Source organism: Ptychodera flava, chromosome 21, assembly GCF_041260155.1.
Source record: "Ptychodera flava strain L36383 chromosome 21, AS_Pfla_20210202, whole genome shotgun sequence".
Taxonomy (NCBI): Eukaryota; Metazoa; Hemichordata; class Enteropneusta; family Ptychoderidae; genus Ptychodera; species Ptychodera flava.
This window is the reverse complement of record NC_091948.1, coordinates 33,960,019-33,987,611: the sequence shown is the minus strand read 5'-3', so window position 1 is coordinate 33,987,611 and position 27,593 is coordinate 33,960,019. Positions and strand designations below refer to the sequence as shown.

General features: G+C 37.8%; 2 protein-coding genes across 5 annotated transcripts in view; one reads left to right on the top strand and one right to left on the bottom strand.

Annotated features, from left to right (window-relative positions):
* Positions 1–1,504: 1,504 nt before the first annotated feature.
* Positions 1,505–9,326, top strand: LOC139122082 (acyl-coenzyme A thioesterase THEM4-like). Of its 2 annotated transcripts, none has more exons than XM_070687462.1 (4): positions 1,505–1,842; positions 4,416–4,717; positions 6,777–6,890; positions 7,823–9,326. In XM_070687462.1, exons 1-4 carry the CDS (start codon positions 1,594–1,596, stop codon positions 7,986–7,988), a joined length of 831 nt encoding a protein of 276 aa, XP_070543563.1. In that variant the 5' UTR covers positions 1,505–1,593; the 3' UTR covers positions 7,989–9,326. The 2 variants fall into 2 exon arrangements, with proteins under 2 accessions (XP_070543563.1, XP_070543562.1); XM_070687461.1 differs by lacking the exon at positions 1,505–1,842 and adding an exon at positions 2,092–2,218.
* A 242-nt stretch (positions 9,327–9,568) lies between these two features.
* The window catches only part of LOC139122081 (probable E3 ubiquitin-protein ligase HERC1), a 118,655-nt gene continuing 100,630 nt past the window's right edge, over positions 9,569–27,593 (bottom strand). For all 3 annotated transcript variants that reach the window (XM_070687458.1, XM_070687459.1, XM_070687460.1), the window contains 13 exons: positions 26,409–26,564; positions 26,163–26,285; positions 25,677–25,779; positions 21,827–21,996; positions 21,330–21,404; positions 20,939–21,026; positions 20,340–20,482; positions 19,064–19,233; positions 18,408–18,650; positions 17,633–17,885; positions 16,404–16,690; positions 15,071–15,242; positions 9,569–12,941 (listed from right to left, as the gene is read on the bottom strand). In XM_070687458.1, the coding sequence (XP_070543559.1) occupies positions 12,756–12,941; positions 15,071–15,242; positions 16,404–16,690; positions 17,633–17,885; positions 18,408–18,650; positions 19,064–19,233; positions 20,340–20,482; positions 20,939–21,026; positions 21,330–21,404; positions 21,827–21,996; positions 25,677–25,779; positions 26,163–26,285; positions 26,409–26,564 (2,169 nt within the window). In that variant the 3' untranslated portion in view covers positions 9,569–12,755. The remainder of the gene's footprint in view (positions 12,942–15,070; positions 15,243–16,403; positions 16,691–17,632; positions 17,886–18,407; positions 18,651–19,063; positions 19,234–20,339; positions 20,483–20,938; positions 21,027–21,329; positions 21,405–21,826; positions 21,997–25,676; positions 25,780–26,162; positions 26,286–26,408; positions 26,565–27,593) is intronic.

Below are 27,593 nucleotides of genomic sequence, written 5' to 3'. Positions count from 1 at the left end.
AATAAATAATTCCATTTGGTCAAATATTTTTACTTTTAGTCTTTACTGTTCAAAGTTTTACATCTGTATCATTTTATAACAAGAATATGAAAATTTAGAAAACCAAGCATGGTGACCCTATCTTTTTTCTGTAATATTTGGTTATTCTTATATGCTAGAATTCAAACATTACTATGTGTTCTTGCATGTGTTGCTCTCTGGCCTGATCTTGTGTACAATTATGTTTCACTGTCATGAGCATCATTTGACCCAAATTCTTCTTCAACTACCATGTACATCAGAGTCAGAGCTATATCTCTGTCACTGATCAGGTATGCAGTGACAGTGAAACTGCAGGAGCAGAGCTTTAATGATAGTGACACTATCCGTAGGCAGTAGCTGTATTAACTTTGATAATTTTCGCAATATTTTTGTTCAGTTTTACAAATTTGTTCTAGTTCTACTCCCTACAGCCTGTTGAAATGTCTAGTATTCAGCTTGCTATCACAGCCTATTTATGTGTACCATGCATTTGTATCACTGACAACTGACTGTCAGTCTGGACTCCAATTAAATTATCACTAAATACATATTTATATTTATATATACAGGCTTTGTCGACAAACTAAATATTGTATGTTTGAGCATGCTGTAGGGAGATAGCAAGAAACTGTAGTTGTTATATTGAATAGAAATATTGCAGAAACCATTAACAGTTGCAACTTCTGCCCTGTTACGAGGCTCAAGTTTGTTTTTTCAACACAAATCACACATTTAGATTTTTTCGTTAAAAAGTCATGAAATGTGACAAAATGGTTCTAAATTTTGTTAAATTATTTCTAACATTAAAACATTTTGATGACATTAAAAATAGTATTCATTTTTCATTGAATTATCTACAAAAGCTTGGAATTGGCAAATGTAAAACACAAAAGGGAACAAAAAATTTTCAAGTCCCCCCCCTATAGGTAGAGCAAAATTTTCAAGTCCCCCCCCCCTCTACTACCCCAAAAATTTTCGAATCCCCCCCCTGAATTCCTCCAGGCCCCCCCCTAACCGTTTTTTGTGAACGCAGCCTAAGGGCAATGCCCATGAAGTGACCGCAAACAACAGAATTTTGACCATAATCATAATGACGTTTCGGATTGTCATTTGTCTTATTCGCTCGTGTACATAGGCTATACCAACGAAGGTCATGCATACAGCGAAGGTCACGCGTCCGCGTCGCTGTAAGTAGTTCGGTTACAGTGAAAATATAATTCGTATTTTCACTAGTTAAAATATGGGCTCATATCAGTACCGTCTGAACAATAGAAGAATGGCAATACAGGCATAGCATGTATGATAATTTATTAATATTCATAATTATTTTTTATGATAATAATAGGAAAAAACATCACAAATTATGCCTACTGGACCTGTGACCCGGGGACGGACATGTAGACAGCCCTCTGTGGTTGAACATAGCAGGGAGAAGTCCATGCATCTTGCCGCTCGTGGCGCACTCCTCCTGGTTTATGAGGTCAAAAGGTCAAACGAAGCCGGTACAATGATTTCCCAAGTAGATGAAGTACGGATTATGCTCCCACGGGAAAGGTACAACCACGGTCGATCATGAACATTTTGCAATTGTTTACAGGACACAGATTGATAAGAAACCGCAACAACTTCGCGTGCCTACGACGCCTCTGTCAACCTAACAACGGTTCCACCACTCTCTCGACTGTGCGAAGAGTCAGAAGCCTGAGCCAGACTCCAGCGCTGTCGGATGTAACCTGGTGGAAGTGCCATACGACGGAAATAACGGCGGAAGGCTCTCATTGTAGGAGCCTTCATAACTCAGTAGATAAGAACATGGAACAGGTAGTGTCTATTCAGAAAATTTGTGACAAACAACGAATCAGACATCTGCATTCACTTAAGCTTACATTTGACCTCAGGCCAATCATGGAGGTAGCTACCGGTAGCACAGTTGCGAGTGGAGTGATACGTACCGGCCGCCGCGTACTATACATAGAATAATTGGTATATCCTATGCATAGTACGCGGCGGCCGGTACGTATCACTCCACTCGCAACTGTGACCGGTAGCTACCTCCATGATTGGCCTTAGGTCAAATGTAAGCTAAAGTGCTACCTCCATGGGCCAATTGAGGTCACATCAAGGCCCAAATGCATTCACGAAGGCGCTCGTATCAACCACTAGGCAAGCCCATGTTCACGTTTGTTCAATCATTGAGGTGAAGAAAGATTGATTTAATTGAGTGCCTTTGTTTTTTACTTGCAGCAACAGATAGCTGCGTTTCCACAGCTAAGTGTAACCGTGCTGCGCTTGCTGGCACAAGACAAATTATGATTCACGCACGGTCAGCAATGTATCTTGTTACGTAACCTCTAAATTGGCTTGTAATATTGCATATCGATCATTATGCATTGTACACAAAGACTATCAAAAATATTTTCTGTAACTTCCTCTGAAAACATCGCTGGTTTTAGATTTTTATTGTGATGTTATACTAGTGCCACACATGCCATGAAAACACTTGATAGGCATACTGTCTATCTTCAGGTGAACTTCAGACAAAGCATACACCCTAGTCAAATGTAATGATTTCCTCCAGAGTCTATGGATCACATTGTTATTTAAGTAACTTCTCATGACATTGTGATCTTATACATGGATATAATTTTAATGCCAGGGTGAATGTACAGGTATGCAAGGCAGTGTTCTCCCCAGGATTTTTTGAGAAGATGGCGAAGACGTGGTGCAAGCACCACTAGCGGCCGCGTCAGCGGTCGCGGGGGAGGTCAGGAGGGGGGTGTCCCCCCTCCTGCCGTTGGAGCTTTTGAAAAACAGCGATTAAAATGGTGTCATTTGGTGGCACTTGGGGAGTATTTTTTCAGATTTTTTTCGTATAAAAAACTCAAAGGAAAGGAGATCTGAGACAGTGTACCATAACTTTTATTACAGTTCACTGATTTCGATTATGAAGATTTCATTTTTGAAAACGAAAACGTAGCGAGAGACATACATTTATTTCATCGATGTCAAAATTATCACCATAACCCTCAGGTTTGGGGAGCATTTTTTCAGATTTTTTTCGTACAAAAAACTCAAAGGAAAAGAGATCTGAAACAGTGTTCCATAACTTTTATTACAAACGAAAACATAGCGAGTCTAGAGACATACATTTATTCATCGATGGCAAAATTATCACCATAACACTCACGTGTTCTCATCCTGATACAAGTCCGACCGAGCCTAAAATTAGGTTGTTTTGCTTTTGGAAGGAATACACAAACGAAATTCTAACCTCCTATAAAAACTTCAGTGTACTCTGCTGTCCTTGGTTACCCTCAAGCTCCTTGCCATGTTTACTCAGCTAAGTCGGTTACCTAATGCACGGTCCCTATGGAGGGACCGTGGCTAACGTAACGTTACGGACTGAGCCATGCAAATATGGCTGCCTTCGATGAGTTGCACATGGGCTTATGATCTCGGATGACATCACAAACTCGCGAGATTTGCAAGATCGATGAGAATTACGTTTGCAGTCTGCAGGATCGACGCTCACGCTCGCATTTTGCTTGTAAATCACTGTCAACTTTTTTTCCCCGTACATTTTATTGTTTTATTTTTCAAAAAAATAAATCTTTTTCATTTCTGGCAAGGGGGCGCTCGGAATTTACAAGAGGGCGCCACGCCCCTGTTACCTTATTCAGGGAGAACACAGGTATGCAAGGAATGAAATACTTTTGAAATCACAAGTAGCTGGATTTGGTGAACCCTCAGTCCCTGTGATAGGTTTGTCATGAACTTAGACCAGTAATATTTCTGCTCACTAAACTCCACCTTGTGTGTCATGAACATACACAAGAGACTGTCAAACTATTGCAAGTTTAATTTCTTCTCCGACTTTAACCAAGTCAGTTGAAATTCAACCAGGCTGGTACTCTTCAGGATAACTCCAACAGGTTGAAACATTCAGCTGGGTCGGGTTTGGGAAGATAGTGTTAGAAAGTTGGCAGCTCAATTTAGCCCACAGACCATGAAGCAGACAGGGTGTTATGAATTTGAACATTGAAAGTACTCAATGATATATACAACAGACCCTAAAGTCGATTAATTTTCTGTTTCTTTTGTCTATGGATACTATCATAGACCCTGGTTTTTCTGGAGGGTCTATGGTACTATTCATATGATTCAGGACTGAGACTTAAACACCCACAATGCAATGCTCATGGGCAGAGTTGTCCCAAGCACAGGACTTGATGTGCCTGCATTCCGTTGTCTCCTCTACATTTTTGTAATCAACTGCAAAGTGATTTCAAATGACCTGACCTCTGGATTCTCACAATAGGCTAATCCAAACACAGTACACATCCATTTGATCCTTGGTAGATTTTGACCTATGTTTATATATATAATCCTTTCAGAATGAAGGTACAGCTGGCCAAGAGACACTTGCAGAAGAAAGGGTAGACATGGGAGTTCCAAATGAAGGTTGGACAGAGGAAAGCAAGCAACTATTTGATGAACTTCTAAAGCTCACAGAGTCCAAGGAATGGTTGAAGCACAAAAGTTTTGCAAAAGGCAGCCGTAGCAAAGCCCTATTCTCAAGGACGCCTTCTGTTGGAAGACCAGGTCAAATTTTAGAGTACGCCTTTTTCATCAACTCCACACAAAAGCTCTTGAAAGGTGTTATCCAGTTTGGACCACAAACTGAGGGACCACCAGGGTAAGCATCATTGATCATTTATGAAAGAAACAGAAGTGTAGAAATTTTATGAAATCAACAAGAGTGTAGGAATCATGTTCAATGAATTGACAAAGAGATTTCTTGATTTAACTTTCACATGAAGTCCCATTGATTTATACAATACAGCAAAAATGGAGTCAGTGTGGACTTTCTCTTGTGGCGCGCCACAAAATAACATTACGGGAAGGCTCCATTAACTTAGGAATACCCTACTTCCCCAGAGGATCAATTTCACAGACCTGCCTTTCCTACAATGGCACTACAATAGCACCAGCTGGATTAGATAAACATAACAATGGAACATTCACACCTTGGGGATTAAAAGTCTTCTGATTGTCACCCGAGTTGCTCAGGCAAGGACTCGGATTTCAGGTACCATGCAAGTTAATGCAGTCTTCCCCTAATGAATGCAGTCACTGACGTTTTTACAGATAAACACATGGACAATGTAGCAAATGTCATGAAATCATTTCCTATTCAATTGAAAACATGTGCTGGCGTTACCAGGACTTACTTTTTTGAACGTGTTGATTTCAGATGTGTATTAAAGACAAATATATCCATGTCTTGAGCAAAAAATTGAAAAAATCTAAATTTCAATATTATCGATGATTTTATCCAACTCACAAACTGAAGCAAGGTTTTTCCATCTTTAACTCACACTAAAAGCGGATAGCATCAATGGAACAACACACATTACGGACCAGACCCTAGTAGTACGGATAGTCACTGGTGGGGTGATAGAGGTGTCAGTCAAACTGTCGATGGCTTGCTCGCTGTCATCAGAATTTCATCTGGACGTTTATAATAGATGTACGGTGATGAAGCTGGCATCAAATAATATAGATACATGTAAGGTGTATAATACTGGCATTTCAATGGCAGCAATCTATATTGAGCTGCTTGATGCAGTGTTTGTTTGGTTGATGCTGTTGTGGTTTCGTTGAAGCTACCACCTCGATTGAACAAGGAAGTTTGTGTAGATGCAGACACAGGAAACGTGATACAGCACCGTTCAAGCTCTTTCTGTACATAACTTACTGTAATTTTGGTTTTATTCTCAACTTTTCATACAAATTGAATCGTTTGTTTGATTTGTGGAATTGATTTAATAGGTTGTGTGCCTTTGATGACGTTTAGTTTGGGAGTTCTGTCTGAAAAAAATGTCTGTGGCTGCGTTTATTTTGTTGTGCTGCTCAGCAGAGAGTCCATGCTGACTCCATTTTAGCTGTAATTTTAAGTTGTACTTGCATGTTTGAACCATTCTTTTGCTCAAAAGATGCATTTGTTTATGATGGATGTAAAAAATAATTGCATATTGAAATACTGTTCCTCTCACAATACAGTACAGCATATGGATCATTCAGTCTACAAGCAGACAAATTCTTTAATTCTTCAGGGCTACCTATTCCATTAGTAAAGGAGGAAAGTTTGCCTGTTTGTTCTAAATCTGACATTGAAGGGATATTTTTGAAAATTTTTCAATAAATTTCTTCTGTAAATCAAATACTATTATTTCTCTGTATGAAGTGTTTTGAAAGACAAAGTATAAGGCCTGCCAACGCAATGCTCTGTACATGCTTTTGTTGACAAATAAATTAAAGTCCAGGGTAAACTTCAATTTTTGACAATAATATTAGACATAACGTACATATTAGTTTTGTTGACAAGTTGAACACTCAGTATTCTGACATGGATTTGGGACTGGCACTAGAAACTGTATTTTACAAGTAGAACAAATCCTAGACACTGTTATATCTAGCATAAAAAATGCCAGAAAATACATAAAAATTATGTCAAATGGAGCAGATCGATAGCGTAAGATCACAAATTGTCAATGAGCATAGGAAAATATTGCAGTGAATTAATGAAAATAATCATAATGTGGAACAAACACCGCTAAAGTCATTGTAGCATACTGTGTATGGCTCAAAATCTACAGCACAGACAAAGTTTAATTTAATACACTGATGCCATGTATGCACATAATGAATTTGTCTGTTACACCTGACACCCACTCTCTCACTTTCTCTCTCAGACATGCTCATGGAGGTAGCATAGCCACAATGATTGATGCTGCATGTGGTGTATTGGTGTACGTAACATTACCTGGTGCGAGAGTCACAGCAAATATGAATATTGATTACAGAAGGTACAGTTAATGGTTGTTCCATCTCTCTTTACCCATATATGACATGAAACAGAATATTTTTTGAAGTGAAATACAGCCAGTAACACATTCATCCACTCTGTACACAAGGAGTTGAGTTCAGACGAATCACAAATTCACTACACGTTTCCAGTTGCTGGTGTACTGCCTTTTTTGATATGCTGCATGTTTGTGCCGGTATGTGTACATGTTTTCCCATTTGACTGATCAGAGCTAAGTTGTGACTGTCAGTTCTACTTCACTTTCTGCCTTTTTAAATTAATTCTGTTGAAAAGATCAATTCTGCTCATCAATTTGACTTTTCCAAAACCTGTCTTCCCTGTGTGGTCAAAAGTTTCCAGCAGTTTTTGTTGTTTGGCAAGCCAATATGTTACTGCTTGTGTCATTATTAAAGTATAAATTTCATTTCTGAGTAGACTGTTTATGACCCAATGCAAAAAGCATTGGAATCATTTTGTAATGTTCATTAAACATGATGTGTAATTGAAGTTAGGTCTACATCATTCATGTGGATAGTCATTACAGTAATATAGACATGCATGTGGACATATGATTCCCCAGCTGTTGGGCAAAAACAAATTTAAAGTAATTGATGCTTATAATTATCTTTTGGTTGCATACCCATATGATTCATGTAGCATGTAGACTAATTATCCTAATACCAACTTTCAGGACACATTTTTAATATATGCACAATGCTACTTGGCAGTGTCATCAGTCAAGTCAGTGCTCTCTCAGGAATGCCCAGCAAGCCTATTTGGTGACATCAGTAGCTGTACTCTTCCATCCACTTTTCCTTGTATAGGTCCAACCATTCTGTTAAAACTTTTTGAAAAACTAAAAGTACGTTAGCTGAATGGTGATTTTAGGTAGATCAAATGAGTGATTTTCTTCTATGGTCTGTACTCTTACAGGCCAACTCCTCTCATGAAAACTATGTCCATTGAAGCTCAAGTTGGGGAAGTGATTAGAAGAAAGACGTACGTAAAATGCAAACTCAGCAGTGCAGATGGTGAAACCCTCCATGCTGAAGCAACAGTCCTGTTTGTCAGTATAGACCCATCAATTATAACAAAATGATCAAAAAACTATAGTAAAGAAATTCTTTGTCAGTTGTTGAATTTACTGATGTAAATAATAATTTACTGATTACTTGCACATTCACTTTGTCAACCAAACCAGTGTAGAGTTTTTGCTTTGTGGAAACATTATAGTTCTCAACTTTGTCAATTTTAGTTATAACATTTGGGTATGAAAAACAGAAAAAGACAAATTACGATCTGAAGTGTATGCTTGTAAACTTATGGCTGCTGTAAAGACGTTTAAATCTCAGTATACAGGGCTCAAAATTAGCGGTAGCTCCGCGTCCACAGACTACCAAAGTCCATGAAATGGTAGCCCACATGGACTACTAAAGCCTGGGACATGAAATTCAGTCAGTACTTGGCATGCCATATCCGGTCTTCCACTTTTGTCCGGTCTTTCACGTTTTGCAGTCAAACCCAGCTTGGCACAGGAAGGCCAGACTGACTTTGCTTTGCTTTGCAAATTACAAAGACGACCTTGCGCGATGGAACTTTGTGACAAAGTTTCTATGTCTCAACTGATGTACTTGGATGACAGGCACAGAATATGGTGGCCAATGAAATGTGTTCTCATTGCATTTTGATCAAATGTATCAATCACAAACTCCTCCCTACTACAGAAAGCCCATGGTCTGTTTTTAGTCCTGCTGAGGTGATGGTCATTGCCACGACGACTATCAAAATTGGTTTGCAACACTGAGAATGGAACGTGTCGTCAATACAATGATAGGTCACCATATAACTTTTTAGTGTCACTGTCGGCAATTTTTCAGTTTCCTTTGGGTACTAAAGGTGTGCAAGTATTCACATCAAATGACTAACAAATTCACTTCATGGGCAGAATCTTGAAAAATAGCTTTTTATTCTGTGGTAAATGAAAAAAAATCCCTATACTAAATATGCATGGGCTACCAGCCATTGTCACTGGGCTACCAACTTCAGAAAATGGTAGCCCAAGTGGACTTCCAGGGAGAAAAGTTAATTTCGAGCCCTGGCATATAAAGCTCAGGGATGTCTTATTTGACTGTCATGGGGAAATGGAATGAAAGGGTTAAAAAAGACAGTAGCATTTGTTCTAAATATATCAATAATTTCTGTAATATGTAAAATTAATGTGGATCAATTCAGTAACAATTCTGACCAGTAAAGTTGAGTTTAATCATTTTTACTGTGACATTGGTTTTCATTTTGTACATTTTAGAGTTAAACAGGTTATGATTTGAAGTAACAACCATAGTCCTGCTTTGTACAGGGACTGTGTAACAACCATGACCTTGAAGTGTAAATTTAATTAAAGAAATTATGGTATTTAATAAAGTCTACGGTGACAGTGTTTTGCAGCATGTTGATTATTATACTCTAGGTATACCCTAAGTGGGATTATCAAATACAAGTTTTTGATTTCATGTGGAGAGAGAGAGAGAGCTGTCACATAAACTTCCATCTTATCTACTGGTAATCTATTTTGGAGTCTGAGAGCTGTGGTCACCAACCAAAGCATTCTGAGTATCATACATGTACACCAATTATACTCCTATAGTGTTAAGACACAACAAACAACTCGTGACATTTAAATATTTTGATGACATATTAATTTATTACAGTGAATGCCTGTAAATATCTGTTGATACAGATAGGCTAGACCCTTTAGCCTGTTGACAAAGTCTGTCTCTACAATAAGTTAAAACAGTAAGAGATCACTGCTGACTAACATTGGTGCTATTTCATGGCCTATTTTGTCAGCTGCAGTTATCTTGACTCACAGTGTACACTATTGAATCCTTTCCCTAACATGACAAACTTCACAGTGACCAAGAATAGAAGGTGATGGGTCAACCTCTGTATGGGAATACTGTAATAATTAATTGAAGGCTGGGCTGATTCAAACTGAATCTATGCGTAATCTGTCGTAATGTTAGTTAATGTGTTTGGATCATTGTATTTCATTAATTGTGACACAAATCACAGACAGACTATTAATTAGCACCACAGTGAAAACTCTGATAGTTCTACAAAGTACAATATCTCCTATTATTGATGAGAAAAAGCAAAATTCAATGTGAAGCCTCACTGCAGTCCTGCAGAAGCTGTACACTATTTTACTTCAATGAAAGATACTGAATGCAATTATCAAAGCTTTTGGTGTCACTACAGTGCAGCTAGTCCAAGAATACATGGTTTCCTATGGAGTGCTGTCTCCACAACTTACCCTATAGTTTTGATCAGTCTGTATAGCCATGGTGCTATTTTGCACAGCTACGATACCAATCAAGTTCTTTTACGGAGTCTGATCAGCCATGAAGCAAGTCTATATGGATATTTGACTGTCAGTAAAAACTACACAGTAATCAAGCTGGACTAAGACCAAAGAAAGACACTCGCCGCATTTGTTGTAACATGCCTAACATGACAGTGACATGTAATTTTCCATGTCATCCAAAGCTACGGATACAATTTATAATTTACCGTATGTGGGAAACCTCACTATAAACTCAAGCCCTGATAAATTAGCACCTTTCAGGTGTGTTTCACAACCTGTAGTAGTACCAGTATCTTTGCTTTTGAAATGCTTATATCAGCAAGGCTTTCTTCTATCCTCACAAAGTCATTGTACAAATGTAAAACTGTATTCACACGCTCCTAAAGAAAAACTGTGATGTTCATACCTCCACTAATTCAAGTCGGTGAAATATCAAATTACGAAGCAAAATTTTGGCTTGAGCTGCGGGTGTGAAAATAATGCATCATCAGACTATATCTAAGATTCTACTGTTAGTTTCAATTTCCCCATTCTAATTTTGAAATGGACTTGACAAACATTAGTCTTTAAAATATTTTCCCAATGATGTGCTTCAAGCATCTTAAATCACACACAGTTTAAGAACAGAGTAATAAGTTATGTTGAAATGCAAGCATATATTAAATGACTTATGACAATATACAAATAAAAAATTGACAGCTTTACTAAGTTACTCTTGTTACACTAAATATGCACATTATGTACACCAGATACAGACCCCAATGGAAGCAAAAAACAACAGTTTGTTTGATAAGCTGTAACACACTTAGCACAAAGCACAACTTCTACTACCAAAACATACACTTGCTGTGTGTATGCTTAGAGTTGTGAAAAAATTCACCATGATATTTTTATCTTAAAAGAATACTGATAAATCACAGAAGGATTAATTTGTAAACCCATCATATATGGATATTAATCTACATTACTGACTGGCTAGTAAAGTGATGTCTTTCTGTGATTGTAAATACAGTTTTCATTAGCTAACTCACAGGCCAATCAATGGATGTGGGAAAATAAATATTACGTAGAGCTGTGACAACCTGGAGAATGTATGTAGAAATCCAAACAGTAGATAACTTGATATCACATAAGAGAAGCCAGGTGGGTCATGTACCATATTTCAGAACATGTTAAAAATGCCCGATTGTTTCATCGTACGTGTATATGCATAATGCATCAACACAACTGAAATTACTTCTTGCGGTCACTTAGTTAAAATAGTAACATTCAAGATGAACTTACAGTCTCTTGTACAAACTATACTAGTTACTATGGTTTCAACAAGATTCTACTTCCTGACTAATCACCTCTACTGTGTGAGAGTGTAAAGATTAATTCTACAAAAAAGTCTGTGGTTGTATTTGCCTTTAAAAAACCTCTAACGACATGCATTTCATAACACTTGGATGTACATACACACCAAAATCAATAACATTTTTAAATGTTATGACTTCCCTTTGCAGACAACTACACAGAATAACAGGTCTAGTACTCTATAACAATACATTTCCCCCATTCACACTGTACATTCATATTAAACATATTCAAGCTGACACTTAGGAGATATCTACAATAAGTTGTAAGAATACACTGGCTCTATAAAGAAACTTTTCTTGATGACAAGTAAACATTACATGCTGATGCTAGATGGAGCCTGCCATCATTCAAGGTGTCATGCTATCTTTTCCCACTTTAAAATGCGAAATAAAATTCATAGTTCCATATGAACCATATGCCCATGGTTTTTGAGAAGTAGGATGTGTAGATCTTCAGAGCAAGTCACTGTATGATCTTCAAAACTGCTTTCAGAAGCAAAATGGTGTGAGTTAATAATGCCATAACACTTACCGATATGAACCATTCTGAAGTTTATTTGAAACAACTGACAAGTATTGCCTTTTTTGTCTTCTTAAAAGACAGAACAATAATTCATACACAGATCTTATAAGAATTGATAGTAACACCATGTGGCACCTTAATTTTTGATTTTCTAGTACACAGACATAGACATGATACTTTGTACAGTCACAGTCTTGGTAAGTATTCAAGTCCCTTCAGATTTGACATCAGTTTTTAATTTACATTGTAAAATACCATGTGACATGAATAATGCTTTCCAAAGGTCAAACTGTAAATAGGGATAATTAGTGATTCACAAGTGCTATTTGAAGAACCATTCCCTGTTTATCACTAATCTCACTCTGCACAAACACATCATGTGTATCACAAACACGGAAGATCTTCAAAACTGGGTAGTGAGTCATTTTGCTGACTTTGTTTGAGAACACTAATAAACAAGCACCCTTTAACTATTCTTCATTGAACAGTTATTATTCACCTGCATTGACACAAATCATGATATACCGGTATCTACTCTCTGGGTACAAGTGACATTGATACAACAATGTTTAAAAAATAATTGAGATTTCACTACATGATGTTTTTCACACTCCCAAAGGATCAGAATTCTTCATCAGATGCTGCACCATTGTCAGTGTTCCTGGACAGCATGTAGTTGTCCATGTCAATTGATCTGCAATTGTTGATGGCATACCTAAGCTTATCTGCCATCATGGGCTGGCTAGTGTATGGTGGAATGCGTAGCTGAAAGAAACACGTCTGTGCTGTTGGTAGGCCATCCAGTGCCTGCGGAAGGAAATTTCCAGGAAATTACAATTTATACCAAGACGAATGTCAATTCAGCATCATGAGATGGTTTACAGATAAGACACTCACAACAATCTAACCATACAGATTTACGGCACAGAATTGTGTTGTTCTTATACATTTATGATTATTGATTCTGTACAGTTGGTGCACCTTGAATGAAATATTCAGCAAATAAGTATACCAGGAGATTATGCTCAAAAGTATTGGAGAACTTCTTGGCTTAATATCATTTTACTTGCTTTCAAAGAAATGAGCTACATGCTTCCCTGAACATCATCGCAAGGTTGTGTAGAAGCAATGGGGATCCTCTGTGGAGCTTCCCCTTGCATACAACATGTCTATAATATGCACCCTTCCTTTTTGATCTGAACAATTCAGCTCAACCAAAGCATTTCAACTATGCAACAATTTTCACGTTATTGTCCTTTGTTCGTTGATTAAAACTCATACAAACAATTTTAAATCCCCATGAAATCATCAAAGGTCTTGAAACTGACTATAGGGTGAAAATGAACAATACTTAAAATGAAGATTTTATCAAGAGTTTTAACATAAAAATTATTCCAACAGAATGCAGAAATAACAAGTCATCGTTGATGACACAGTCCCCACTTGTTAATGGGTACTTTGATTACATGTCCTCAGAGAGGATAGAGTCCTCTTCTTTAGGTCTGTGATAAAAATACTTTTGAATAAATTAGCTTGATACATGTCTGAGTTGTAGTTCAGGACATGAAAAAATCGTAATAAAATGGCCACATGTCGGCCATATTGGATCGTATCACAAAACAAATCGATGTGCATATGTATGACATAGGTCAATGTCCTTGTACCAAGTTTGAATAAAATCCGTTGAGATATGCTGAGTTATGGCTCTGTACATGAAAAATCGTAACAAAATGGCCGCACGGCAGCCATATTGGATCGTATCACATGAAAAATTGACGTGCATATCTATGACATTGGTCAATGTCCTTGTAACAACTTTGAATAAAATCAGTTGAAACATGCCTGAGTAATGGCTCTGTACATGAAAAAAATCGTAATAAAATGCCGCCTGGCGGCCATATTGAATCGTATCACAAAATAAATTGATGTGAATATGTATGACATAGGTCAATGTCCTTGTACAAAGTTTGAATAAAATCGGTTGAGATATGCCTGAATTATGGCTCTGTACATGAAAAAATCGTAACAAAATGGCCGCCTGGCGGCCATATTGGATCGTATCACAAACAAATTGATGTGCATATCTATGACATTGGTCAATGTCCTTGTACCAGCTTTGAATAAAATCAGTTGAAACATGTCTGAGTTATGGCTCTGTACATGAAAAAATCATAATAAAATGCCGCCTGGCAGCCATATTGGATCGTATCAAAAAACAATTGACGTGCATCTGTATGACATATGAAGTAATCCTTGTACCAAGTTTGAATGAAATCGCTCCAGGCATCTCTGAGATATCTGCGTGAACGGACGGACGCACGCACGGACGGACGGACGCACGCACGCACACACGCACGGACATGACCAAACCTAGAAGTCCCCCCAGACGGTGTCCGTGGGGACTAAAAAATACCGCAATTATACGGTGTCGCTCAAATTTGATCAGAATTGGTATGTACCAGTATGGGTTACCAATGATCAACAATAAATGTTGTTTCTATCTGTTCAGTGGAGGAAAATTCTACGTTGATGTTATGACAATGATTCTGCACAGCAAAACCATCTCACATAATCAATGCTGGACTTCAATGTTCAAGGTCCCTTGCAACTCCTGTGTTTCACATTAAATTGGCTGCATTGGGCAAGACAGTAGTAATTGGCCAGTACAACAAATATACACTATTTAAAAGTATATGTTATCATGGAGACATTTTGTTCCAACTTAGAGGTACATTTCAAGAATACAAGCTTTCCTGCCTGTAACAGGGTTTGTCATTTACAGTTCATCACTAGCAGTGGTAACTGAAATTGACAATATTATTAAGAGACAGTATTTCAGTTCATACAAGAAAATATATAAAATTGTTTATTATTGAGTTGTTGCATCGTATCAGACACTTTTGACTTAGAAAAGCAAAGCAAATATTTGTCCTTACCCTGTCCACCTTCATGATTTGAAATCTCTGTGAGATATCAGCCACATTGGCCGGTAATCTGGATCTGCCAGACACAAATCTCATAAACAGGATCCTCTCTTCATTTGTGAATTCTTCCAATGTCTGCCACAGCCACTGTACCAAATGATGGCTTTCATCAATTTCCCTGTACCTAAACAACCAAACACATGATGAAAATTACTTTCTATACCTGACTATCATTTTGCTTCTGATTTGGAAATTTGAAGCATCCATACACGCAGCAGTAGAACTTTACCAAGGAAATTTATTATTTTGATTGGCTCAGCTGCCCTAACATTTAACACCATATCCTTCATCTAAAGTACAGCCTCACTATTGGAAACAATGGGTTGGGCCAAACAATGGTGGTCTATGCATCAATCATCTAATGATCTGAAACTTTCCATTTGATCAGTCTGTATGTAGGCACAACCTTAACCAATACATGGTATAGCATTAACATAGAGGATTGTTTACAGCTCTCTTGTTAAGGTTAACAGCAATTTGTCATTCTCAATCTTCCATAGTTGGCACAAGGCCACTAATTCACTTCCGGGTTCGTTACCCACGAAGATAGTTCGGAAAAAAAATGGTGCAGACCTTGACGTTTTGATATCTGCATGGATGCTTATTTAGTTAGAACTTTAATGTCAAGAATTTTTGTAAAGATATTTTTCTGCCTGAATCAAAATGCAGACTGTTGTGAATAATGATTTCTATTAGCCCTATACTCTAGGGCTAATAGAAATCATAACAATAAGCCTGAATTTTGTCACAAACACCACTGAGGGCGCTATTTTCATCGCTATCTCAAAATTTTCGTGGACTTGCCCACACGAAAAATTAATCAGTAGTCAAGCTGACATTGACCTAACACCTGTTAAGAGGATTCGTGCCGCTGAATGTTTTCAAATAGGAAAATCGAGCTCAACGCTACTGTGGTGACCTATGGGAAATTAATTAGTGGTCTTGTGCCATTTAAGGCGATATATATATTACCCTGACCACAATGCTCTTATCAATAGTAGGCAGGCAAAATGTACTATGAAGTGAGTATTTGACAGAAGAACAGACATCACCTACTTATGTTTTAAAATAATCAGTAAGTACAGTGTAAAGAAGCAAATGTTTCATTGTTGTCCACTGTATGTTTTCATATTCAGTATTCCCTGGTTGTACAGAGATTTCAAAGCAAGGAAATTGTTGTTTAAATTTGATGTTGCAAAATCAGTAAACATAACACAGTTATTGTCTTCAACATATATACATCTGAAAATGAGTGACTATAGCAGCAAGCTGGAATTAGACATACCTTACAACCTTCTTCAGTACACCAACAGAGATATAGGGTAAACCACAAACCATCTGTTCTAACTGTTGCATTGTCAATAGTGACAACAATGGTACTGGTACAATCCAAGACATGCCTTCGCGTACTGCAGCTACTTGGCTGTCTGTCTCGTGTAATCTGTAATACAGTGCCCTCTCCACATATTCCTTTCTATTGTGAAAGGTCAAAGGTAAACTCCTGCCGCCTGGCACAACGGGTACAAATCTACCATCAGCACTCTGACATTCAAATGTCTCTAGTGGTATCACCTGTAATGTCAAGAAATAGATCATGAATTATCAGAAAATCAAGACGACTTTCACTCAAAATGGAAAGTAAATAATTATTACAGAAACACAGTGTTTTCTTCCATGTTTTCTGTACCAGCTTCTTATCTACAGACTGTAGTGATAAAAGCTGAGAGACTAGTCAATGAGAGTTTGCATCCAGATTCCAAATCTGTATCTGAACCTCAATGAATAAAGTGTAAATGATTTGTGTAGATTATAAGGTTATTCACAAAATACTGGGATTTACGTCCGAGTACATCGTGCAGCAGAGGTATTGTCCGCGATACTACGCGTTTTGGACAATACCATAGTGTACGATGTACGAGGACATAAATCCTGGTATTTTGTGAATAACCTTATTATCATACACCTTTTCAGTCAAACTTTACCTGAAAAAAGTTGAAATTTAGCGTTTTTGGATGCTTCTCGCGCACTGACCTGAGCGATCGCAAGCAGACTGGGAATGTGTTCAGGGTGTCCGTTAGGAGCACAGAACATGGTAGAAATTTTAAGTCATAATTTTACCCAAATTCACTGGTTTTGGACTGACCATGATTTACTTTGTGAAATACTGAATGTTAAGAAGTATATATTTTTGTAAAAAATATAAAATATTCTCTTCTTTTTCCTCGTGTTGACGTAAAGATGTTTTGAGGTCAAAGGTCAAATAGCGTCCAATAACACCTAAAGTTATTGTACTCTGCGTCAAAGTTATTGGACTCCGCGTCCCCTGGTACTGAAACTTAATGTACGATGAAACTCCATAGGTTACAGACGTAGGTGTATAATAATTATAATTTATTCAACATTTACTGGATGGACAAGAAAAAGAAATAGGAGTGTTTCTTATTGGCATTAGATCAATGCTACTACAGGAAGAGTTTAAAATTTTACTCTCAAAATGAAAAATTCCATTTTTACCTCATAGAAGTTCTCTTCAGTGACACCACTTTTATCAATATCTTTGATTCCTCTCAGACTCTGCATGAATAACAGATCAACTTCTTCAAGATCATCAGAGTTCAGCATCATACCACAGAGTTGTTTCCAAACCATGGTAGCAAGGTGAAGATCTAGTGGCTTCTTGGTTCTCATTGCTACGCCAAATAGGATGCCTAGGAATTTGAACCTCTGCAGGTCCTCTTCTGTATTAGCTGATGGGTTGAAGATGAACCTGTATGCCATGTGAATAGAGATAATGGGACAATGGTAAACCTAACAGCAGAACTCACATATTTGTTGAGTCACACATCTTGAGATGACATTCTCTGGACTACTGAGGTTCTAAAAGTCACACAGGACCTTTTTCACAGCTATGACATACACAGATAATTTGCACTGATGAAAAAAGTTGGCTGAGTGCTTTACAGTGGGAAAAACACACACTTGATAGCAAATGCCATAGATGTCTCAACAGAATGATGTTAGTTTTAAATATCATTGAAACACTGGAATTAAAATTGGGTGTGTAGATACATGATGGGAGTCCGTGAAAAACTGACTGTTTAACACTAGTTTTGACAGTAAAGGTAAAAGTTGGGTAAACAAGGTGATTGGCATATGCTGTTTGTATTTTTCTGTTATCTGATTGCTTACCAGTACCTGCATGCATGGGTTCAACATTCAAATGTGGTAGTAACAGTAATATCTGTGAAATCTTTACAAGCTATGGTGATTTGAAGTCAGAGTTCCCTACCTATCTCTGTTCTGTCCGGCATCAGATACTGCATTTGGAGTTGGGATCAGTAAGTTAACAATTCCAGTCTCCAACTCCTGGCAAATCTCGGTGATTGTATCATCAAAGACACCCCCTGCATCATCAGCACCCTCTCCAACAAGTTTGACTTTCCATGCCCTGGCTGGCAACCTCAAGTCAGCTGGCTTTAGTTTGACCACTTGCTTGGCTATCTGAGTGAAGATAGGCTTGCATTTCCTTCCCCTGAAACAAAAAGGATTAAATGGATATATTAACCCGCTGAGCATAAAGATTTAAAGTTTTATGTTTAACACAATCAAGTCAAGACTATACGTGAGAAGGGCGACTAAAAGATGTCACAAATTAGAGAAATTTGATATGGAAGTGCAGTTGAGAAGATTCATCATCTTGTATGACTATGATTGTGATAACATGGGTGAGTTTTATAATATTGAATGCCCTGTATAGATAGAGCAATGTTAGTTTCTTCTGCAAATATGAGTATTTAAAACTAATGTTACAGTAATGGTTCCATACATTGCTCCATTTGTAAAAAAAAAATCTGTGACATACACATGTAGAACATCTGATGAAGGCTATCCAGACTCTAGTAATCTCAATAACTGATGGTTATTGGCTCCAGGTATATAGCTTACCTTGTAGCAAGTCTTTTAACTGTGATTTGTGGGCCATAGTTTTTACCCTGTACCATGGTTCTGCCCAGAGATCTGACCATAGGTAGTGTGTAGACCCTTGGTGCTAGGAGTGGCCTGAGTTGTCCATTGACAAGCCCTGCTGTACCAGCTGTGTACTTCCCAATGTTGACCTGGTATGGTGGAAAATTTCAACTTTGAAATGAAAAGTAGGAACTATTCCAAAATCAAAGGGATGGAAATTGACAGATCTATCATTGAAAACTGTGTGTTTCAGGTATGCATATTTCTCAGTTTGAGAAACCTACATCTATCTGTAAATTGGTATGTATGGTTCCTCAGAGTGACTGAACAAGTTCCCAAATAACCCATTAAAGAGATTATCACACTGTGCATCCTTAAACTTTTGAACCATCTGATCCTCCTGAGTCAATGCAGCAATGTTGAGAAATTTCCTTGAATCAGCCTTATCAAAATGTCTGTAATATTATATAGGGCTCAGCCCTTGGTGTCGCGCCAGGGGTTATTAAAGATTGGCAATGTTATTTGTATTGATTCATGATAAACTGTAATTGTTACTTCATAAACGTTTATATGACAACTACCGGTATGCCCAGTTTCCCTCTGATGAAAGCAGTTCACGTACGTACACGACGTCAAACCCTGCAGCAGGGCAGGTATAGATTTTCTGTAGCGTGTAAAAATTTTGGACAAAAATTGGCAATTTTTACAATGATAACAGCCTATTGCGATAAACAAGGGACGTATTATGCAATCATTATCATTGCAATGGTAACCGCACTGCCCACCTTCCACTTGCAAGCTGAAAACTATAGCGTTCCGTCTAAAAACTGGCAATTTTTGAATCTAATTATTGACACAGGGGGCGCTCTTCTATAATTAAATCCCAGCATTCTTTGCATATGCCCCCGTTCATATGCACGACAGTTTTTCTCCCTTTATCTATATTAACGATATTTTGTATCAGCGACAAGGTGCATAATAACATTTACTGGCTAATAAAAGAGGTATATTTTATAAAAGGCATGTTATATAATGGTAATTTGTTTCGTTTTTGTTTATTTACAAGTACTCAAAAAAAAAACATGGCGGCGCCCATGAAAGAAGGGTACACTTCCGGTTACTCGCATAGTATATTATGAATAAGCGCATGCGTAGTCAGTAAGCCGCTGGCGCGACTAATATGTAAATTCTCCTTTGGTCAACAGGAACACTTTTAAGTCACATAGATGTAAAGGGTGTGCTGTCATCAGCTTACCTGATTTGGTGTTAAGTTTAGCAGTCTCCATGATGAGTAGATGAGGTCTGAGAAATGATGCAATAGTCTAAGTCTTGCCCTGACAGACTCTACACTGCATTCTTTCAGTGATGTGTACTGAGGTGGTATAGATTCAGGATGACCTACAGGCAATAGTCATTGAAGAAAAGTGTTCGAGTCGGGAGGAAAGCAAGCAATGAATTACGGACTTTGGTTTTAGCATAGACAACACTATTACACACATGTATACTGTATCACTGACAGGATACAGAACATTACTCAAACACAAATGCTATATCACTGATGCCAGAATTCAGAGAGACATGTTCTAGAACAACTGTAATAAGAGATGTTAAAACCACACTTGCTGCAGTTTCAAGACCGTTCATTAAAGAGTGCATCAAGAAACAACCAGATATGATGCAAAAATACATGAGAAAATATTGTGAAAGTCCATTCAGACCTACAACACAGTTACATGTAATACCTATGGTCTACAGACTCACTGCCTGCCTATTGGAGTTCTTTGTTATTGACACAGAAATGTTGATATCATGATGTAGTTGACTCTAGAAATCATCACACGTCATCAGACTTACCAAGCTGTAGTGGAGCTGGTGTACCAGGCTGCCTCTTTGGTGGTGGGGGCGCTGTCCAAGCGGCACTGTGTGTTCTACCAGCTGAGATCTATGGGTAGGGTAACAAACAATATGTTGTAGCACACTTACATATCAATCTCTGAGTTTGTTTTGGGGAAAGAAGGAGAGGGGCTCTGCATTGACACCTGAGTGACATGACTTTTGAAACATGAACGATTACTGTGAGACATATCGCAGTGACAAACACTGTTCATCAAGACAATTCAGTAGAAATAATGTTTACTGGTATGAGTGTTTACTAGGGTCTTTCAATGGTGAAGTCTGTGAAAATGTATGTGAAGAGTGATTCTGACAGAGAACTAGGCTAATAACAAGATCACTTAGGTCTCACCTGTCGAATGTTCTTTCCTTGTAAACCACTGACCATTGCAGGCTCTCTTACAGAGTTAGTATGGCCAAGACCAAGCTGTAATTACACCAGCAAACAGGACAAGATATTAATTCAATATCAACGCAATGATGGCAAGGAGTGTTTATAAAGAACTGAACTTGCAGTGGTTTGCTCCAGTTACTTTCTGAGCCATATGACATATACTAAATAAAGCTTTGGCATTTTGACGTATTTGGACATCATTACAACTGATAAATTTCAGTAAGTAGCAAAGTGACATACAGATGTAACAATAATGGAAAGTACAAGCAGTACAGTCCAAGTATGATCAATCGCTTTAACCAACAAAATTAGGACAAACCACAATGAGCAGTTCTACACCCAAATTACACAGTACAGAGTTTTCAAATGAGCAAGGCTGTGTCTATAAAAACCCTGATACTATTAATTTCACTTCTTATGTTGATGTCAATGCCAATGTCAACATCAAGGTATACCTGGCCATCTCCATTGCTTCCCCATGCAAACACATCACCACTGGAGGTCAATGCTATGGTATGCTCAGAACCAACATCTATGTCTTCCATGAAGTAACTTGAGAGGCCTGGTACTTGTTGTGGTTTATTGGTTGGTCTACCTCGGCCCTCTGGTATCCCAGTCAAACGATCTGTCAAGGTATACAGGCAAATATACAAATCAATGGACAGCGTTTAGTGTACCAGTATTTGACATAGGACTTCGGCTTGTTTTTTGCAAATCAATTGTTAATTGTGTGCATTACATTTCATTGCTTACAGCATTCTGCATAAGACACCTAAAAAGGTATTATAATTTCACTCATACTGTGATACAACCAAAGGAAAATTTAAACTTTTTCCTCTCATCATCAAGAATGAAAATTAAGGTCCAATTGCAAAGCTTTGGCCAACACAAGCAAATAATCTAACACTTTCTACCATTTTAAATTCTAAGTGGCTTCATTTCTGTGTTAACTCTATCTGAAAAATTTTTTTTTAATTTTCACAAAAACAGGTCTGGCAAATGATTTGATTGACAAGTTTTGAAATGACTTCACAAAATCTGTCAGAAACAAAGGAATTACAAGATTTTTAGAGTTTGAAAATGTCCCAAAGATGTTTCCAATGTAAATGAAAATTCAAAGAGTGAAGAACAATAATATGTTGTATTTATGGAAAATGAATGGGTACATGGATTAAGAGAGGTTTGCGTACCCAAAACTAAAATGTCTTGTACAAGTTAAAGGGGAAATTTACCCTGAAAATTAATTTTGGAATATTAAACTGATATGGTCATTGAAAGGCTTTCGAGTCGATTTTATTCACTTTCACTCACTGGCTAACAAACAGCGGTGTACTAAAATACCGGAAGTGACGTCGTAAACTTGGTCATTGAAGCAGTCGACGTGTGCAACTGTAAGCTTTTCCACTTACAGTGTATAGAATGGCTACAGAATATAGGGGCCAAGCACTCGGTGTCGATGTTTAAGTCGAGTAGAAACAAAGTTTTCTGCAAATACCACTTTGAGAAGGGCTGCTTTTAGCGACAGTTGCAAGTCCAACTCCTGAACTACTAGCCTAAAAGAAAACTGCCCGGGGCATATTCAGCCCAAAGTGTTTTGCTTGTACATATGGAACTGAGCGTACGCTCAGGCACTAGAAACGGAACGCTGTAGACAGGACCACTGGTTCTAGACTTATCATGGCTACATCGAGGTGTTCTGTAACACATTAAAATGCTTGCACTTTTAGAATTAATGTCAATCTCTTTAGAGCATTGGCATTAGGCCTACTTCGTTGTCGGCATGATTTCACAGCGATTGGATTGACAATGACGTGACAGGCATGATTGATCACCGAGAGTACTATTTGAACTTCGTCATCGGAGCTAGAATAGTCACTTTCCGAACTCGAGTCGCTGTAACTTTCTGACGATGTCAGTCTTGGATCATCGATTGCTCGTTCAGGTTTGCAGTTATACCGATTATCTTCGCCATTATGATTTTCAGTCGAGCGCTGAGGTTTGCGTACCGCGTACGCATACTCTACTTGGCGTAGAAGAGCTTGGTTATAAGTGACCTCGCTTTGAACCCGCTGTGACTAGCAAGTTTGATACGTCACTTCCGGTTTCCGTGCGTTCAGCTTGTGGCCACTACGCTAATACGCGCAAGTGAAAGTGAATGAAACCAACGCTATTTTGTTTATTTTTCACTAAATAACGACCTGATTACCTAAGAAAGTCTGGGTAAATTTCCCCTTTAACCCTTAAAGTGCCATAGACTTTCTATGCAATGCAACTGCCAGGCCAAGGACTTTTTGAACCCAACTTCTCAACATGTTATGCTTTTTTCAGACCGGTGCAGTTCATTTTCTGTGATGAGAAACCCTAACAACCCATTATTATTTCCAAAGCTCATGATATGAAGAAGCTCTCTATGACAATGAAAAGTTTCAATTTACACACTGAAGGTGTAAAATTGGGCTAAAATGCTCGTTTTTTGTTCAAAATTCACTGAAAATGATAAAAGTTTCTAAAAATGTAAAAATTCATCATCGGCCTTCAAACTTAAATAAAATTTTCATGTTATGGAAAGACACGAATTCAGGTACACGATTTCAGCATCATGTAACATCATACGTAAATAATAAACAAAAACAAACAAACAATTAGTGTCTTTCAAAATAATACAAATGCTTCCTGTGCAAATGCATCTCTACAAAAATACAAATAATATTTTACATGCAGTACACTAAATGTAGATTGACAACTACTGTGTATGGAGCATCGGCATGATTGCATTGCCCAAGCATTGTCGTTTACTTGTCTATTGTATTTGTTTGTTTGTTTGTTTGTATTTGTTTGCTTGTTTATATATTTTTATTTCTTCTAGTGGAAATGATTTCCAGAGAAAAATTCAGTGTACATATCCACTTTGTCATCAGTTTACTATCTATCATATGATTTCTTGTTGTTGTTATTTAAAATCTGTCTTCAAAGTTAGAAGAAATCAATTATAGTCTTGTTTGCCTGTAAACACAAACAATTAATTTGCATACACAGAGACAACAAGGTTCCATATTGTACATGGAGGGGTAACTATTGTGCAACACATGCACACAACTATAGGGCATATTCAACTGACTCTGTATAGTTTGAACCGCCGGTATAATTATAATGAAGAGTTGAAGACAAAAACACATTTCACTAACCTTTTTATCGATTAATTTTGGTGTTTGACCCAACTTACATTAGTTTAATTCACGTACGCGTGTGTTACTATCTGTGGCTTATCGAGTCACGGACTCGTACTACCATACATACTAGTCAATCCGTTCGCCAAGTTTGATCACGTTTTTTGACAAGCATGCCACAAAATCCGCCACGAAATGGAAAGAAACCACTAAGTATCGAGAAAAAAGTTTCATGTCCAGTTTATTTCAGTTAAAAAAATGCGTAACACGTAGGAAATGTCTCGCAATGTCAACAGTTCGGAACAACTACATTTCATTTACAAACCGGGTCGACTGTCATGGCCGTCTTGCTTCAGGACGGCCGGAGGTCAAATATCAACAGTTTAAAGAGGCTTTTTGGCAGTCAAACGCTTGAAAATTCACAAAATACACTTCAATTTAACCAAATCCTTACAAATTTCTCAATCTTGCATGTTTTGGACTTGGAAAACCTTAACTTCGGGTTCCATGTTGAGAGTTAGGCATCACACAGTGCCGCCATCTTGGCCGCCGATACGTTCGAAGTTCTCTATCGCGATCGATTTGGTCACCAAATCGCGTCATTTTTCCGTAAAATATTCTCAAAAAAACTGTAAAATCTATCATTTCTATCACCCAGAGGGCAGTAGCTTGGTAAAATATAGTTGTCTTCCGTGTCTACGACATGGTAAAGCTTTCAAAACGTACGTACGTGTTTCGTTCAATGCACTGTGGCCGTATCCGCGTACGGGTGCAACTGCAGACCTGATTAAATATTCATGAAAACCGCTGACCTCTTTTGAAGAAAGTTCGCATAAATTACTGGAATTTTCGATTGTTAGGCTGCATGATGTCATTATTTTAGTCCTTATATGGTACTAAACTGGGTTCAAAGGGTCAGGAATACCCTCCTTCTGGCTGAGTTCGGCAATGCATAGCTAAGTTAGGCATAAGCATAGAACGCAACCTTCGGTTTATATACCGACGTGGCGCTGAGAGCGAGAATGCCGTGTCGGTTTATAAACCGACGCGGCACTTTAGGGTTAATTACAGTTGAAACAGTTCCTCAGTTTTTTACAAGCAAACCCGGACAGGACAAAGAAGTTACACTGTACTGTACCTTGGCCAAATGTGAAGACTCTACCATCTTTAGTTAGAGCAACAGAAAACTGTGTGCCTGTACACACTTTCTTGATTCCTATATTGCACAGTGCATCCACTCTCTGAAGATATGATCGAACGATACCATGTAAGTGTTAGCATAGTTCAATTTTAATTGATTTATTTGCAATAATTTAAAGATCAAATCACTTCTTATAACACTAATTCAGTATTTGAGTCAAATTTTAGAAACCTGACAGTGCACACATTTTCTTTTACATTGGCCATACCAGGAAGGAAGCAATGCAGAGTCTCTTAAAATTCATCAACACTATTGACTGTGACTTGAAGAGGCAGCTTACACGATTTCCAATCAAATTTGGTTACAGATGTCTGAAGTAACCATTTATGGACATGAGCACAAAACATGTCACTGTCAGTGTGGAACCCATCCTTGTGTTTGGTTTCCTGCAAGGATGGCATACTGGCCTATCAGAGTACTTACCTGTGGTGAAGACTTGGCAGTAGAACTTCCTAAACCTAATTTACCGTAATCACCGTCACCAAATGCCCATACTGTATTACCATCAGCTGACACAGCTAATGTGTGATTCAAACCACACGATACCTACAAAGACAATAGAATTCAATTATTAAATATATTTAGTTTGAAGAAGCACAGTAAAACAATTAACATTTTTTAAAGAGATAAAAAGGTTAAAAAAAACCAATGTGTAAAAAAATCACTGACCTGACCAACTGCCGGCCCGTCCAGTGCTGAGACTCGTTCTGGTATTTTCTTATTGGATGTATTACCATGGCCTAGTCTGCCATAGTCTCCATTACCAAACGTAAAGAGTTTGCCATCAGATGTTACACAGGATGAGTGTTTAAAACCACATGCCATCTGTACAGAAACAATGGATGACTTGACATCATTGTAAAGTATTGCATCAAATTATCACAGGTTGATCATCTCTAAATCTAAATGTCAATATATCTGAAGCTGAGGTTGATCATGCAAGAGGTTTGATACCCACACTCTACCCGTATGAACCTTTTTCACTGTATTTCCTCATACACAGGACCGCAATTATCATGTAAACATTAGGTTGGGCTAAACCATGATTGTAAGAAGGTAAGCAAATCCATTGATCAGAATTTACAGTCAGAGGGTTTGTCCTAACAATTTGCCATTGTCATTGGTCCAGTGGAGAAGTAAAAATAATAGAAATATTTCGTCAAAATATGTGTGTGTGGCTACCTAGCTTGGCTGTATAACTACTTTCATAAAGGCCTTTCATATCCGTTTATTCTGAACAGATTTTCTGACTGCTGCCTTTATTAAACATTTGGTTTAGCCATTTTTATAAATTTCTCTATGACCTGCATCCTAGCTTGAACCATCTTTTTGTTTGAAAATAGCAACAGCCAACCAAATTCACTGAATTCTGCAATGAATTGCCACTACAGCCAATTTGAAGCAAATTTTTTTCATAGCCAAGCACTGAACTTGTATACGTTATACCACCAAAAAGGACAGTACAACATGAGACCACACAGGGACATGAAAATGGTACACTGTAAGCAGTAATGGTTAGTAACTCAACTGAATGCAGGGTCTTAGAATAACTTAAAATTCAACATTTGCGAAAATCATTTTCACAAAACAATCAATTTTATATATCATCTTAAATATAATTTTGATGATATCAAGACTGATCTCCTAGTGATTTTTGGAGATTGAGGGTGGCTTACCTATTTTCCAGCAGTTTCCAGGACTCACTTTTATTTTAATGACTGTGCAAGAACTAAGAAGCTACAAAAGTCAAGGACTTTCCAGAAATTACAGACCCTGTGAATGTCCTGCTGGTAGTTGAGGACTTTCTCACAGAAATTATGAAATTACTTTGAGTTTCACATGTTTTGAACTGCA